At 43.8% G+C, this 14,302-nt stretch overlaps 1 protein-coding gene across 2 annotated transcripts in view; it reads right to left on the bottom strand.

Annotated features, from left to right (window-relative positions):
• The window catches only part of TNPO3 (transportin 3), a 223,501-nt gene extending 209,947 nt beyond the window's left edge, over positions 1–13,554 (bottom strand). The window contains exon 1 of one of the 2 annotated variants that reach the window (XM_033959585.1): positions 12,966–13,554. In XM_033959585.1, the coding sequence (XP_033815476.1) occupies positions 12,966–13,082 (117 nt within the window). In that variant the 5' untranslated portion in view covers positions 13,083–13,554. The remainder of the gene's footprint in view (positions 1–12,965) is intronic. The other variant, XM_033959586.1, reaches the window with a different exon arrangement.
• Between the last annotated feature and the right edge of the window lie 748 nt (positions 13,555–14,302).

The following is a 14,302-nucleotide window of genomic DNA, read 5'->3' as shown; positions in this document are numbered from 1 at the left end:
TAAAAAAAAAAAAAAAAACAACCAGCCACAGTCTTTTAATGCCCGAAAGTATCTGGCTGCCAAGCCAAAGACCGATGCTCCTGGGCCACATATTAAAAAAGGCTGGCATCCATTAAAAAGACTTTTGGCCTGAAGCTCCCCCGCCCCACCCCATGCCTAAAGCTCCTCTTGTGTCCTCTCCAAATCAGGCCTACCTTAGAAACATGACAACAGATAAAGGCCAAATGACCCATCTAGTCTGACCATCCGCAATAACTATTATCTCTTTCTCTCTTTGAGATATCCCACGTGCCTATCCCAAGCCCTCTTGAATTCAGATACAGTCTCCATTTTCACCACCTCTTCCAGGAGACTGTTCCACGCATCTACCACCCTTTCTCTAAAAAAGTATTTCCTCAGATTACTCCAGAGCCTATCATCTCTTAACTTCATCCTATGCCCTCTCATTGCAGTTTCCTTTCAAATGAAAGAGACTCGACTCATGCGCATTTACATTACATAGGTATTTAAACTTCTCTATCATATCATATCTCCCCTCTCCCGCCTGTCCTCCAAAGTATACAGATATTTAAGTCTGTCCCCATACACCTTATCATGAAGACCACACACCATTTTAGTAGCCTTCCTCTGAACTGACTCCATCCTTTCTATATCTTTTTGAAGGTGCGGCCTCCAGAACTGTACACAATATTCTAAATGATGTCTCACCAGTCATCAATACCTCCTTTTTCCTACCAGCCATACCTCTCCTTATGCAACCTTAGCATCCTTCTAGCTTTCGTCGTCACCTTTTCAACCTGTTTGGCCACCTTAAGATCATCACATATAATCACACCCAAGTCCCGCTCTTCCGTCATGCACTTAAGTTCTTCACCCCCCTAAACTGTACCGTTCCCTTAGGTTTTTGCAGCCCAAATACATGACCTTGCATTTCTTAGAATTAAATTTTAGCTGCCAAATTTCAGATCATTCTTCAAGCTTCACCAGGTCTTTCTTCACACCATACGGCGTGTCTACCCTATTGCAGATTTTGGTATCATCTGCAAAGAGGCAAATCTTACCCAACAACCCTTCAGCAATATTAAAAATATTAAAAAGAACAGGCCCAAGAACAGAACCTTGAGGCACACCACTGGTAACAACCCTTTCCTTGTAGCACTTAACACATACTTCCCCCCCTCCAATGCAGAAGGTCACTTGCTAGTGCCACCCCCTCTGTTGCCACCAAAGAAGTTGCCCTGGTCCCAAAATATTTCCACCCACCCCAACCCTCCTTTGCAATTTCCCTGTTTTCTAGTAGTGCATGCAAAAGTGATCCCCAGTTGCTTCTGCCCTCACCTTCATCCAGTATGTTCATCCTATGTCAGCAAAAGCTGCCTGCCTCCTGCAGCCACCGCCTTATTAGCTACTGGGTGGCAGATTCAAACAGGAATGGGAGCAGGGACTGTGGTTAGACCCACCAGAGTAGGAGACAAAGGGGACATTGTTATTCTTTTTATAGTCCTTAGTGGAGGTGTAAAAAAAACCAAAACAAAAAAACTGTTTGGTTTGTTTGGGAAGAAGTGAAAAATGCAGTGTGACCAATTCAAAAGGGTAAGTTCTGAATAAGTTGTTTCCTTGTTATACATAGTAAAATAGTAAATGACAGCAGATAACGACGAATAGTTACACTCACCATAAATTCATGATTAAATTGAATAGTCTTTTTTCTTTGATACTAATCTAATCTTACGAGTCATGCTATGCCTAAAAAGGTTCAAGATGACTTACAGTACAATTTGCAGTTTAGTACAGTGCAAGAATGAAGATACATTATTGAACCTTTGAGATTCTATGCGGTAGAGATTACCATATTGTGCAGTTAACAAAATAATTTGGTACAGGTCAAAGATGCTGAAGGAAGTACATTACATATTGGGAAGGGATAAAATACAGCAAGAAGAGCTAAAATAGTTTGAAGAATGATGCCATGAGGTAGACTGAGTCTGCTATAGAGGTAGTGTACTTGGTGCCATGTGGCGATGGGGTAAGATGTGGTTACATGGGTCAGTTTCTTGGGTGTATTTTATGCTGAAGTCTGATTTGGCTCTGAAGGCTGTTGGGATTTAGTCAATGATAGAATGTATGGAGTTGAAGAGATAGGTCTTTAGTTTCTTATGAAATGTGAGGTATTTTGATTCAGATTGTTCCATGCTTTTGCACCAGAGAATGTGAACATTGTGTTGGATATGCATTTATACTTGAGGTTTCTTGTTGAGGGGAGGAGGTTCAGCTGTATACTGTAAAGATTTCTGGGCAAAGAGGACCAAACTGAGGAAAATAAGTGTGCAGAGGAGTTTCCATTGAGTATGTCATACATAATGCATGATGTTTTGAAATTTATTTGACTTGAGATGGGTAGCCAGTGTAGTTGCTTGAGATAGTTAGAGATGAAATCATAATTTTTCAGCCTGAATATGAGTCTTACCACTGTGTTTTGTATGAGCTGCAATTTGCAGATAACAGTACCGGTAGATGGAATTGCAGTAGTCCAGCTGTGATAGGATTAGCATCTGCACAAGTAGGGCAAAGTGTTGTTGATGACAATATGGTCTGATGAGTCTCAGTTGTCTCATAGTGAAGGTGGACTTCTTCCAGAGGCTGGAGATTTGCAGTTAAAGGGATAGCATGGAATCCAAAATGACATCTAGAACTTTGGAGGATTTTTCTACCATTTTCCAAATTACTGGAGTTCCCATCGAAGTCCTCTCCAGCCCATCCTAAAACAAATTGCCAAGTCTGTGCAAGTCTGCCTAATACCGATCCTAGTTCATTTTGTAATTAGAGATCCGCTGGGTTCATCCCACTTTTTTTTTTTTTTTTTAATTCCGTCATTGTTTTCATTCCCACCAACTCTCGGGAGGGCATTCCAGGCATCCACCACCCTCTCCGTGAAAAAGAATTTCCTAACATTACTCCTAAGTCTACCACCCTACAACCTCAATTTATGCTCTAGAGAAAGTGGAGAGGGACAAATTCTTCAAACTTTCAAACACAAGAATGAGAGGGCATTCCAAAAAATTAAGAGGGGACAGATTCAGAAACAATGCTAGAAGTTCTTCTTCACCCAAAGGGTGGTGGACACCTGGAATGCGCTTCCAGAGGGTGTGATAGGACACAGTATGGTATTGGGTTTCAAGAAGGGATTAGATGATTTCCTGAAGGAAAAGGGGATTGAAGGGTATAGATAGAGGATTACTATACAGGCCTGGACCTGATGGGCCGCCGTGTGAGCGGACTGCTGGGCGTGATGGACCTCTGGTCTGACCCAGCAGAGGCAATGCTTATGTTCCTATTAATACCTGTCAAGTACTTAAACATCTATTCCTCCTCTCCTCTAGTCTAGGATATACATATTCAGGTTTTCCAGTCTCTTTTCATATACCTTTTGGCAAAAACACACTACCATTTTTGTCGCCTTCCTCTGCTCCTTGCTTCAAGTTTTCTGATATCCTTAGCCAGATACTGCCTCCAAACTGAACACAATACTCCAAGTGGGGCCTCACCAATGACTTGTGCAGGGGCATCAACACCTCCTTTCTTCTGCTGGCTATGCCTCTCTATATACAGCCTGGTATTCTTCTGGCTACAGCAACCGCCTTGTCACATTGCTTTGTCACCTTCAGATCCTTAGATATTATCACCCCAAGGTCTTCTCCCCATCCATGTATATTAGTCTCTCAACTCACAGCATGTACGGCTCCCTCAGATTTCTACTCCCAAATGCATCACTCTGTACTTCTTTGCATTGAATTTTAGTTGCCAAACCTTAGACCATTCTTGCAACTTTTCCTTTTTTCATGTTTCCCACTCCCTCCGGGGTGTCCACTCTGTTAAAAATCTTGGTATCATCCACAAAAAGACAAACCTTGCCTTCTAAGCCTTCGGAAATATCGCTTACAAACACATTGAATAGAACTGGCCCCAACACCAATCCTTGAGGCACTCCACTATTCACCTTTCCTTCCTCTGAGCGAATTCCAATAACCACCATCCTCTGGTGTCTGTCTGTCAACCAATTTGTAATCCAGTTCACCACTTTGGGTCCTAACTTCAGTCCATCAAGTGTTTACAAGAGCCTCCTATGAGGAACTGTGTCAAAGGCTTTGCTAAAATTAAGTAAATTATAGTACATCTAGCACACTTCCTCTATTCAATTCTCTGTCACCCAGTTAAAGATTTCAATCAAATTAATTTGGCATGGTTTACCTTTAGTAAAACCATGTTGTCTGGGATCTTGTAACCCATTAAATTCAAGGAAATTCAATATCCTTTCCTTCAGCAGCGCTTTCATTATTTTTCTAATAACTGAAGTGAGACTTCCTGGACATTAGACACACTTTCTCCATTCATGAGCACCAGATCCAGTGTCGTCACTTCCCTCATGGGTTCCTCTACCATTTGTCTGAGAAGAGGGCTTTCAAAGGCATCCACAATCTCTTGCTTCTTTCCGATTCTGCAGTCGGGACATTTCAGTCTGCATCAGGAAGACTGAAATCTCCTAATATCATCACTTCCCCTTTCTGACTCAATTTTTGGATGTCCGAGCCAACCCTTTGTCCAGAAGCTCAATTTTTGTTGTAGGCCTATAGATGACCTCTGTGTGTGTATATAGAGGTTCCATCTTCTCTCTCCAACCTGATCCATAACGCTTCCTCCGACCCCTAGGACTCCTATATTTCAGCTGCTTTAATACTGTTTTTCACATACAGTAAAACCTTGGTTTGCGAGCATAATTTGTTCAGAAAACATGCTTGTAATCCAAAACACTAATACATCAAAGTGAATTTCTCCATAAGAAATAATGGTAACTCAGACGATTCGTTCCACAACCCAAAAACTTTAATACAAAATACTGTATGTACTCGTATTGCAAGACCTTGCTTGTTTAGAACAGTCACTACACTCCTGCAGTGTCAGAGAGAGAACCATCGGCTCAGTTGTGATGATGTGATGCATGTATACTGTATGTACTTGTATTGCAAGACCTTGCTTTTTTATCAAGTTAAAATTTAATAAAATGTTTTGCTTGTCTTACAAAACACTTACAAACCAAGTTACTTGCAATCCAAGGATTTACTGTATAGCACTATTCCTTCACCCTTTCAGCCATCTCTATCCTTTCTAAAAAGGTTATATCCCGGTATAGTTACATTCCACTCGTGGGAATCATTGAACCAAGTCTCTGCGATAGCAACAATATCTAAGTCAGCTTCTTACATCAGAGATTGCAGATCCTGAACTTTATTAGCTTAACTACAAGCATTTGTGCTTATTGCTTTCCAATAACATTTTACTGGTATCTTCGGTATAGTGCTTTGCCTACTCTCCATTTCCTCTTTTGTTGATGATGGTGTTAACATACATTGCTGTTGCATTTTTGGGGGGGTGACTTTTTATTCCACCTGCTTCCCTTTGTCACCACCACACTCTGGTTTAAACACCTAGTAGCATAATGTCTGAATTTCTCAGCAAGTGACCTCTTTCCCATCACTAAAAGTTGTAGGCCTTTTATCTTTCATATATTTCCCTATCCTCCAATGTATCTAAAACCTTAAGCCACTTATTGATCTTCTCTGTATTATGAAGCCTTTCCTCACCCATACCACAGATTGGCAATACTTCAGAAAAGGCTACAGTTTGTACCAATGACTTCAGTCCCTTCCCTAGCTTCTGGAACACTGTGCTTCAAACATGCCACAGTTGGCCAGATCATTTGTCCCCAAGCAGATTACAATGTCATATTAAGTCTACTTGGGATCAAATGATCTGGCCAAAAGTTGCATGGCATGAGAGATGGAAAAAGACCAGTAGACCTATAATTAAATGAAAAGGGACAAATATAGTGTCAGCTACTACAGCACCACTGGAAACTAGAGCTGCCCGATTCATTCGATCCATTTGCTGGAAAAATCAGACTCACTGATTCAGTGAGTCCTGACAATACCTCCAGGTCTTCTAAAATGGCAGCAGCAATGATGTTTGGTGGGCAGAGGAAGCACTCTGAAAAGGCTTCTCCTGTCCTGCCCCGCTGGGGCCTTCCCTCTGTCGCATCACTGATGACACGGCATAGGGATGGCCTTGGAGGGCAGGCCGTGAGCAGCCTGTTCACGGCTTCTGCTGCTGCTTTAGGAGGCCTAAAGATTGTGGTCTCACCGGGGGAGGAGGGGGGAAATGGATCGGGAAGTGCTCTATAAGGAGGATAGAAGGTATGGAAGGCTGATGTACAGGGAGAAGGGAGGGAAAATTACTGTACAGGGGGATCAGAGGGAGCGATGGAAAACTACTGCACAAAGAAAGGAAGAAATATTAGACATAGGGTGGAGGGCAGGGAGAGATGGTGCATGGGGAGAGAGAAAAATGCTGTACATGTATAATGGAGGGGAGGAAGGGAAAGATGCTGCATGGAGGAGAAGAGAGAGGTTTGACCCATGGCATAAGGCAGAGAGAGAGAGAGAAAGAGAGAGATGGTAAACAGTGGGAAAGCAATGTTAGATATGGCAGTAGAAGGGAAAGTACAGAAATGGAAGATGGATGGTGAGCATTGAGAAAGAAGAAAACTACAAATGAGGAGGCCCGGGTGAGCAAGTTAACAGAAGACAAACAGAAACCAGAGCTTGGGACCAACATGATTTGAATAATAAATGATCAGACAACAAAAGGTAGAAAAAATAATTTTATTTTCTGTTTTGTGATTGCAATATGTCAGATTTGAAATGTGTATCCTGTCACAGCTGGTGTTAGACAGCAAGCATGAGCTAGGACCTAACAGAGAGGTGTCTTCTTTGCTTTGTTTACATCACAGCACCAGCATGGGGATGGAGAGGGCAAAGGGGGATTTGGTGGGTGAAGAGACTACAAAAATAAACCAGCCAAGCCATTTGGAAAAAAAAACCCCACCAGATTGGGCAGGAAAAGTGAATTGAATCGAAAAATCAATTCAATAGGCCAAATTTGAAAATTTTTTTCTGAATCAGACAGCACTACTGGAAACCAAAGGTTCTAATATTACCTCCACAACTCCCTGCAGTTATATTTTGTACAAAATAATTTCTTCTGTTTTAAACCTGTTGCTTAGAGGCAGTCCCCGGGTAAAGAACGAGTTATGTTTTTAAAGCTGTTCTTAAACTGGATTTGTATGCAACTCAGCGTTTGTAGATTTTAAGATTCTTGCTGCTTACCTTTGCTCCCAGCTGACAAAAAGGCCAACTATCTCTACCAGTGTTCCCTCTAAAGTACAGCATGCACAACCACACACTGTAGCCATGCATCATTTCTGAACCTATTGCAAGAGAAGTATAGGAGTCTATGCCCCACTGGAAATACTGCTCAGTGAATCAAATAAAGCCACGACCACGTTCTTAAGTAGGAATCGTACTTAAGTAGGGTGCCTAACTCGAGGACTACCTGTATTAACGGTGCATGTTCCCCATTTTCTTTCTCAACACCTTTCATAATTTTTAGTTTCTGTTAATCATCACTCTTTTGGTCCCTCTTTTCAAGCAGAAGGTGAGTTCAAGCTCTCCTCTATAACCCTAAACCAGGGGTAGGCAATTCAGGTCCTCGAGAGCCGAAGCCAGGTCAGGTTTTCAGGATATCCACAATGAATATTTATGAGATGGATTTGCATGCACTGCCTCCTTGAGATGCAAATCTATCTCATGCATATTTATTGTGGCTATCCGGAAAACCTGATCTGGCTCCGGCTCTCGAGGACCGGAATTGCCTACCCCTGCCCTAAACCATCTGTATTGCCTTATTATGCACCTTTTGTAGGCATACTCACGTTATGTAAGGTATTGTCAGAGTTAGAGAGATGTTGGGAGGCATATCAAGCAGTAAAGCAATAATGCCTCTCTATACAAATAATTGTGTTGATGTGAAAGCCATTTTCTCAGGCTAAAAGTTGGCTAGAGGTAATTCAGAGAGAGGGGATTTTGGATTTAGCTCATACATTTTTCAGTAGTGCAAGGCCAACTACTTTTAGGTACAGTAGATTACTTCTCTGTCCCTGGAGGGCTTACAATCTAAGTTTATACCTGAGACAATGAAGGGTTAAGTGACTTGCCCAAGATCACAAACAGCAGCAGTGAGATTTGAACCTGACATTCTGGACTCTCAGTCCATTGCTCTAACAATTAGGTTACTCCTTCACAATCTTACCTAAATTCTCACCAAAGAACTCACCCTTGAATGCTACTCAGCTACAAAGCCACGGCAACCACCAGACCACATGCTACCAAGAAGAAATCCTAACAAGGTTGTAAAAGGCAGCCACTAAAAGTATCACCTAAACTTAGGCGATCAGCCTCTACACTCTGAAAGCTACTGTACCCAACACAAGAAAGCACAAGTGACATAACCCTATATTACAAGATCAACAACATGCACGCCTGCTTGAGCATTGCCTCCACCTTCCCAACCTGGCAGACCTTGAGGGCAATGCCTTCTTCAACTGGAAAAGATTCAAGAATTTAAGCAAGGGAAAAGATATTTCTTTTCTGCTCATTTTTGTTGTTGAATTGTTTTGCCTCTTTTTTTAATACTTAATTTTTGCTTTTTAAAATGTTAAGAACCATGTGATCTGGTTCCTAGGATTTTTCCAAGCCTAAGTACCTGCACTACATCTGCACAGAACGTACTTCACTATCTGCTGACAATTCAAGAATCACGCACTTCAGCTTAATTTCACAAAGTGTCAGATCAGAGGAGATCTGAACTACCAATTGGCTTCATGAGAACCGTCTCTGAATTCAGATTAATATATTAATGATTTAACTTACCGTATATATTCAAATATAAAACAAGATTTATGGTAAAAAAAAAAAAGGGGGGCTAGTCTTATATTTGGGTCAGCGCCCACCCGCCCCCCTCCCGGATTTATTGCAGGCCTCCTCCAGCCCGCCATAGGACCTGGTGGGCTGGGACAGGAGGGTTTCCTCCCTTCTCCTGTCTTGGCTGACTCTTGACAATTTTTTTACCTCCTTCCTGCCTCCCCCTGCGTACTTTTTGAATCCCTGGTGGCCCAGTGGTGTCTTGGGCAGGAATGAGTTTTCCATGCTCCTGCCCCACACTAAGCCCCTCTAAATGGATGCTGCGAATTCTCAAGGACCAGGGGTGTACCGGGCATGAACGAGTTTTTTGTGCTCCTGCCCAACCTGAGCCGCACCCTGAATGGCTGCCACCAGCTCTTGCAAAACTCATGAGAACTGGTGGCAGCCATTCAGGGTGCGGCTCAGGGTTGGGCAGGAGCGCAAAAAGATTGCTCATGCCCAATACACCGCTGGTCCATGAGAACTCGAGGCAGCCATTCAGGAAGGGACTCAGTGTGGGGCAGGAGCACAGAAACCTCTCGTCTGTCCAGCACACTGCTGGACCGCCAGGGATTCAAAAAAGGTACACAGGGAGGAAGGTAAAAAAATTCTCAGTCAGCTGGGACAGGAGGGAACCCTCCTGTCCCAGCAAACCACTGAACCACCAGGTCACATGGCAGGCTTGGTGGAGTCCAGCAGGACATCAGGAGCGAGGGGAGACAGGGTACAGGGCAGGATGGTGGGACAGGGGGAAGAGCCTGGCAGGGTACATGAATATTAATCCCACCCAGCTTATATTTGAGTCAACCTTTTTGGGGGGAAAAAGGGTACCTCAACTTATATTCGAATCGCCTTATATTTGAGTATATACAGTACACAGTTCTTTAATCCAAACAGAAGCCATGTGTCTAATCACATGTGGTGGAGAAATCATCCAACACTTCTGGTCAGAATGTGCTCACACTTTTTCAAATTTTATTGCATCACCAGATGGACCTAGACCAGACATGGGTAAACTACGGCCCGCGGGCCATATCTGGCCCATTTAGTTTTTTAATCTGGCCCGCAAGTGCTCTTAATTCTGGCGGTCCAGCACTGTGTCAGCAGGAGCTTTCTGGGCTCCTGCCCTTCCCTCACTGGACGGCTGCATCAGAGTCCTTTTCTCTTGCGGCAGTGGCGCACAAGGCAGGTGCGAGCTTTTCACGCTCCTGCCTGACCCTGTGCCGCTTCCCAGAATGGCTGCCATCAATTCTCACGATAACTGATGACAGCCAATCAAGGAGTGGCACGGAACCAGGCAGGAGTGCGAAAAGCTCACGCCTGCCTTGTGCGCCGGTCTGCTGCAAGAGAAGAGGACTCGGAGGCAGCCAATCAGCAAGGGAGAGGCAGGAGCATGGAAAGCTCCTTCCAATACAGCGTTGGACCGCCAGAATTTTTAAAAAGGTACCGGGGGGAGGGAGGGACTGCCTGCCTGCCCTATGCCCTGTATGTTTTAGAGACCGAGGCTTTACTGAGCTGTTACTACATAGACAGCAAAGACTTTAGGACCTGTTTTCTAAAGTACATTTGATATCTAGCATACATTCAATCATGTTAAAATTAACCCTTAGTAAATATTGCTAATGTACACTAGCACAGAAGTTAAATGTGCATTTCCATACCAGGGGGGAGGGGGGCTGCCACTAGACCTGCCCTGTACCTGGTCCTACCACTAGACTCAGAATTTTTTTTTCTTGGATTTTCCTCCTCTACATGTAGGTGCGTCTTATGGTCAGATGCCTCTTATAGAGCGAAAAATACAGTTATTTCCACCGCTGCATTAACTGCAAGGCAAATAACCTTCAAGTTGGAGAGCTAAGAGGAGAGGGACAACGGTACCTGCACTGCCACCTGTCCCAGAGTGAACGCAGCCGAATCGCTTTTGGCAAAGCAAGAGGGAGAAACTCTTTTTTTTTTTTTTAAACTAGGCAGAGTCAGAGGCGGTCGGGTATTTTTTTTCCTTTACATTTTCTTTGAAGACAACCCCCTCCCATTTCCTCGGTCACAGTGGAAATGATCTGTTTACCTGTCGCCCGGCCCCTCTGTCAAATTTAAGAACCCATTGTGGCCTACGAGTCAAAAAGTTTGCCTCACCTAGACTCAGAATTGTTTTTAATGCAATAGAAACCCAAAGAGATAGACTTGCAGTTCAAAGTTCTGAGAATCTGTGTAGCTATTGTAAAGAGAGAAATTGCAATACCACAGACAACTGCAGAGCTCCCAAACTTGGAACTGAACATGTCTAAATTGTGGCATGCTTATTATCTTAGCAAATTGGCAGCCATTCATCATAACCAACTTGCCATTTTTGAGAAGAGATGGGCAGTCCTTTGTTTAGTGATATCAATTGCATGGGATAACTTAGCTGTTGGCTTCTATAATTGAGGAAAAATATTTTTTAATGTGGTTCACACTAATCTGTTAACCAACACTCCAATTCAGTGCCATATGACTGAGCTCTGGAACCAACTCTCTTCTTTTTGAGATCCTGCAATCATTACCTCTTATTTAGGAAATACTTAAAAACCTTCTTCCCTTTTCATAAATTTGATTGATCCATAATACGACCTGAATAGGTAAATTCCAGAATGTACATAAATACAATAACATAACTAGAGCCAAGTGTCATTGGAGGGAAACCACAACCCTTGCATAAACTAAATTGCAAATTATGCAGACAGTAACATTTAAAAAATAAAATAATTACAGTACATGTAGAATAGGTCTGCTGCTATATTTTAAATGCATAATCTTTCTCAAACTAACTAGGCTGAAGTGCAAATTTGCATTCATATTATACTGAATAGGAATTCTATGAAAATAACTTTAATGTGATCCTATGTTTATTAAAATGTTATATACTCCCTAGTTTATTCAGATCAAAGTGGTTAAATAACACAAGGGCTGGCTCAAAAAAATAAAAAAAATCACAGGTAGTGCTATGCACAGCTATATCATATTGCATTTAGGAGTCCTTTTACTAAGGTGTGCTAGCCATTTTAGCATGTGCTAAATGCTAAAGCGTCCATAGGATATAATGGATGTGTTAAGATTTAGCGCACGGTAAAACGGCTAGTACGCCTTAGTCAAGGAAAGTTACACTCAGGGACACACAACTTTTATCAAGGGGATGAGTGAGATTTGAATCCAGGCTTGCCTGGCACGTAATCTGCTCTCCAATCACTGGGTTCTTTCCCAATTTCAAACTGTAGGGCCTATTATTAAAAGATTTTTTCCCCATTTTGTGTCTATGAGAAAAATGTGAAATGGCATCTGATGAGTGCCAACATAGTAAGCACTCTGCATGCATTTCATTTGTTTTACTACCTGGTGCATAGCAGTTCATAATATAAGAATTAAAAAAACTATGATAGCATCTATCAAAATCCCACCCTTATTTAAACACTGTAATATTTTTACTAATCAGCTATAGGCATGAGTCAGAGAGGAGTGAACACCAGGCTTTGTGGTGGTTAATGTAATTTTACTGTGCAAAGTACATTCACATGGGCTAAGCTGACCATTTGGATTAAAAAAAGATTTACGAGATGGCCAATTTTAAGGAATAAAATAAGATTAACTATTTGAGAAAGTATCTAAATTTACTTAACCAAATAAAGAAGCTTTACTAATTACTTGAATGAGTAAATATGTTTCATAAGTTCAAAGTATACATCTCTTACACCAAGTAGTATGGTATAATAAGTGTCCTGCTGGATACAGGTCCAGGCTTTGGCCTCCTATTCCCTCTTGCATCATGCACATATTATCTGAAGTTGGACTAACGTTTAAAATGTTGACTACTGTATTTATGAAAGTCAGCCCGGAAACACTTATAAAGCAATGAATTCTGAAAGCCCGAATGGACTCATAGAGCTTCTCTCCGTGAAATTCATAGGGGGGGAGGGGGGGCTCGCTGCAAGAGTCTTCTTTTTTTTTGTTAGTTTGGTTTTTTTTGCAGGGGCAGAGATAAGGCGTTAACGGGCGGCCCTTCCACCAGCATAAGGAAGAGAGTAAATGCTAAAACTTGCCTCCAGCGCTCCCCCTAGGCAGCCACCCCGCCTCGTTCCTTACCGATCTCTGCAGCTCCCCCAGCCAGAAAGAGGCCCTTTCCTTGCCGCTCGGGTCGGGGTCGTGGTACAGGGCCTGCACCGCCTGGTTGACGAGCTGCAGGTTGGGTTTGCCCTCCATGCTGCGGGCGGCGGGACTGCGTCAGCGGGGCGAACGGCTTGCGCTTCTCCTCGCCTTCCCTCGGAGCCTCTCGGGCTCCGGCCGTGCTTCCTGTCTCTCTTTCTCTCGCTCCCTCCGAGTCCCGGTCAGCGACCCGCTGCCGCGGCCTCCATCCCTCGCGTCTCCGTGCCGACCGTCCGTTAGCGCCGGTAGGGGGAGGGGCGCGAGCGAAGAACTGGCGCGCGCCGTCCTCGTCACAGGCCTGGCCGGAAACCGCGCGCCGCTTGCACGGGGTTCCGCCTCCCGGGGGGGAGACGAAGGCGAAGGATTCGCTCCGCGTAGCGCTACCGGGCGCCGTCGCCGCCTTTTCCTCTCTCTCTCTCTCTGTCGGCCGCAGCTCCCGTCGCCTGGCTCGGGCTGGGGCCGGAGGTCTTCAGGCGCGCTCTCGGGGCCTTCTGTCCGACGGCGTTTCCGCTCCCCCGCCGCACTTCCGCCTGGCTTCCGAGTGCAAAGGGAGACTGCGCTCGAGGCGAGGGCGAAAAGAGGCGCCTGTGCGCGAAGAGTGAGGAAACGGAAGAGGTGAGTTCCAAAACCTGTGAAGTACCAACTGCCTGGTTTGGGGGGGCAATAATAGACCACTTTTTTCTTCACGTACAAACAAGTGCGAATGGCACAGTAGCCATCTAGAAAGGCCGCCTGTTTGCTCTATGAACTAATTGGTGGAGAGAGAGAGAGGGGGGGGATGTGTTTGAAAGGTTTTGGAATTCACCTCTTCAGTTTTGCTAGTCTAACACTCGGTTCTAGGAGAGAGAGATTCGACTAGTCTTGGGTTTCTGGTGGATTATGGGAGCTGCAGTGGGTAAAATCGGGGACTACAAATGCCACTGAAGATGGAAATTCAGACTCGGGGGTGAAAAAAAAAATGGATGTGTAACTCTTGTTCCTAGAACCAGATGGTTGGAAGGCCTGAGTAGACTACTTGGTAATATCAAGGAAGAAGAAGAAAAGCAAGTAGAAATTAATTTGCAAAGTGCTAAAAATAAATAAAGACCAAGAGGAGGAGAAGAATAACCAGGGGTGTAGGCTGAGTCATATTCTCCAGCATCTGCAAAGTCATTTTCATTTACTTTTGGAGTCAGGCAGCCCCTTCAGTTATCCTTGTCCATCCATGGTTGGTGTGAAATACAGTGGCTGGCTGGGATCCCAAAGCCCCACCAACAGAAGAGATCCGCCAGCTGTGG

The sequence above is a fragment of the Geotrypetes seraphini genome, chromosome 9, assembly GCF_902459505.1.
Source record: "Geotrypetes seraphini chromosome 9, aGeoSer1.1, whole genome shotgun sequence".
Taxonomy (NCBI): domain Eukaryota; kingdom Metazoa; phylum Chordata; class Amphibia; order Gymnophiona; family Dermophiidae; genus Geotrypetes; species Geotrypetes seraphini.
The sequence above is the reverse complement of the archived record's forward strand: the minus strand, read 5'-3'. Positions and strand labels throughout refer to the sequence as shown.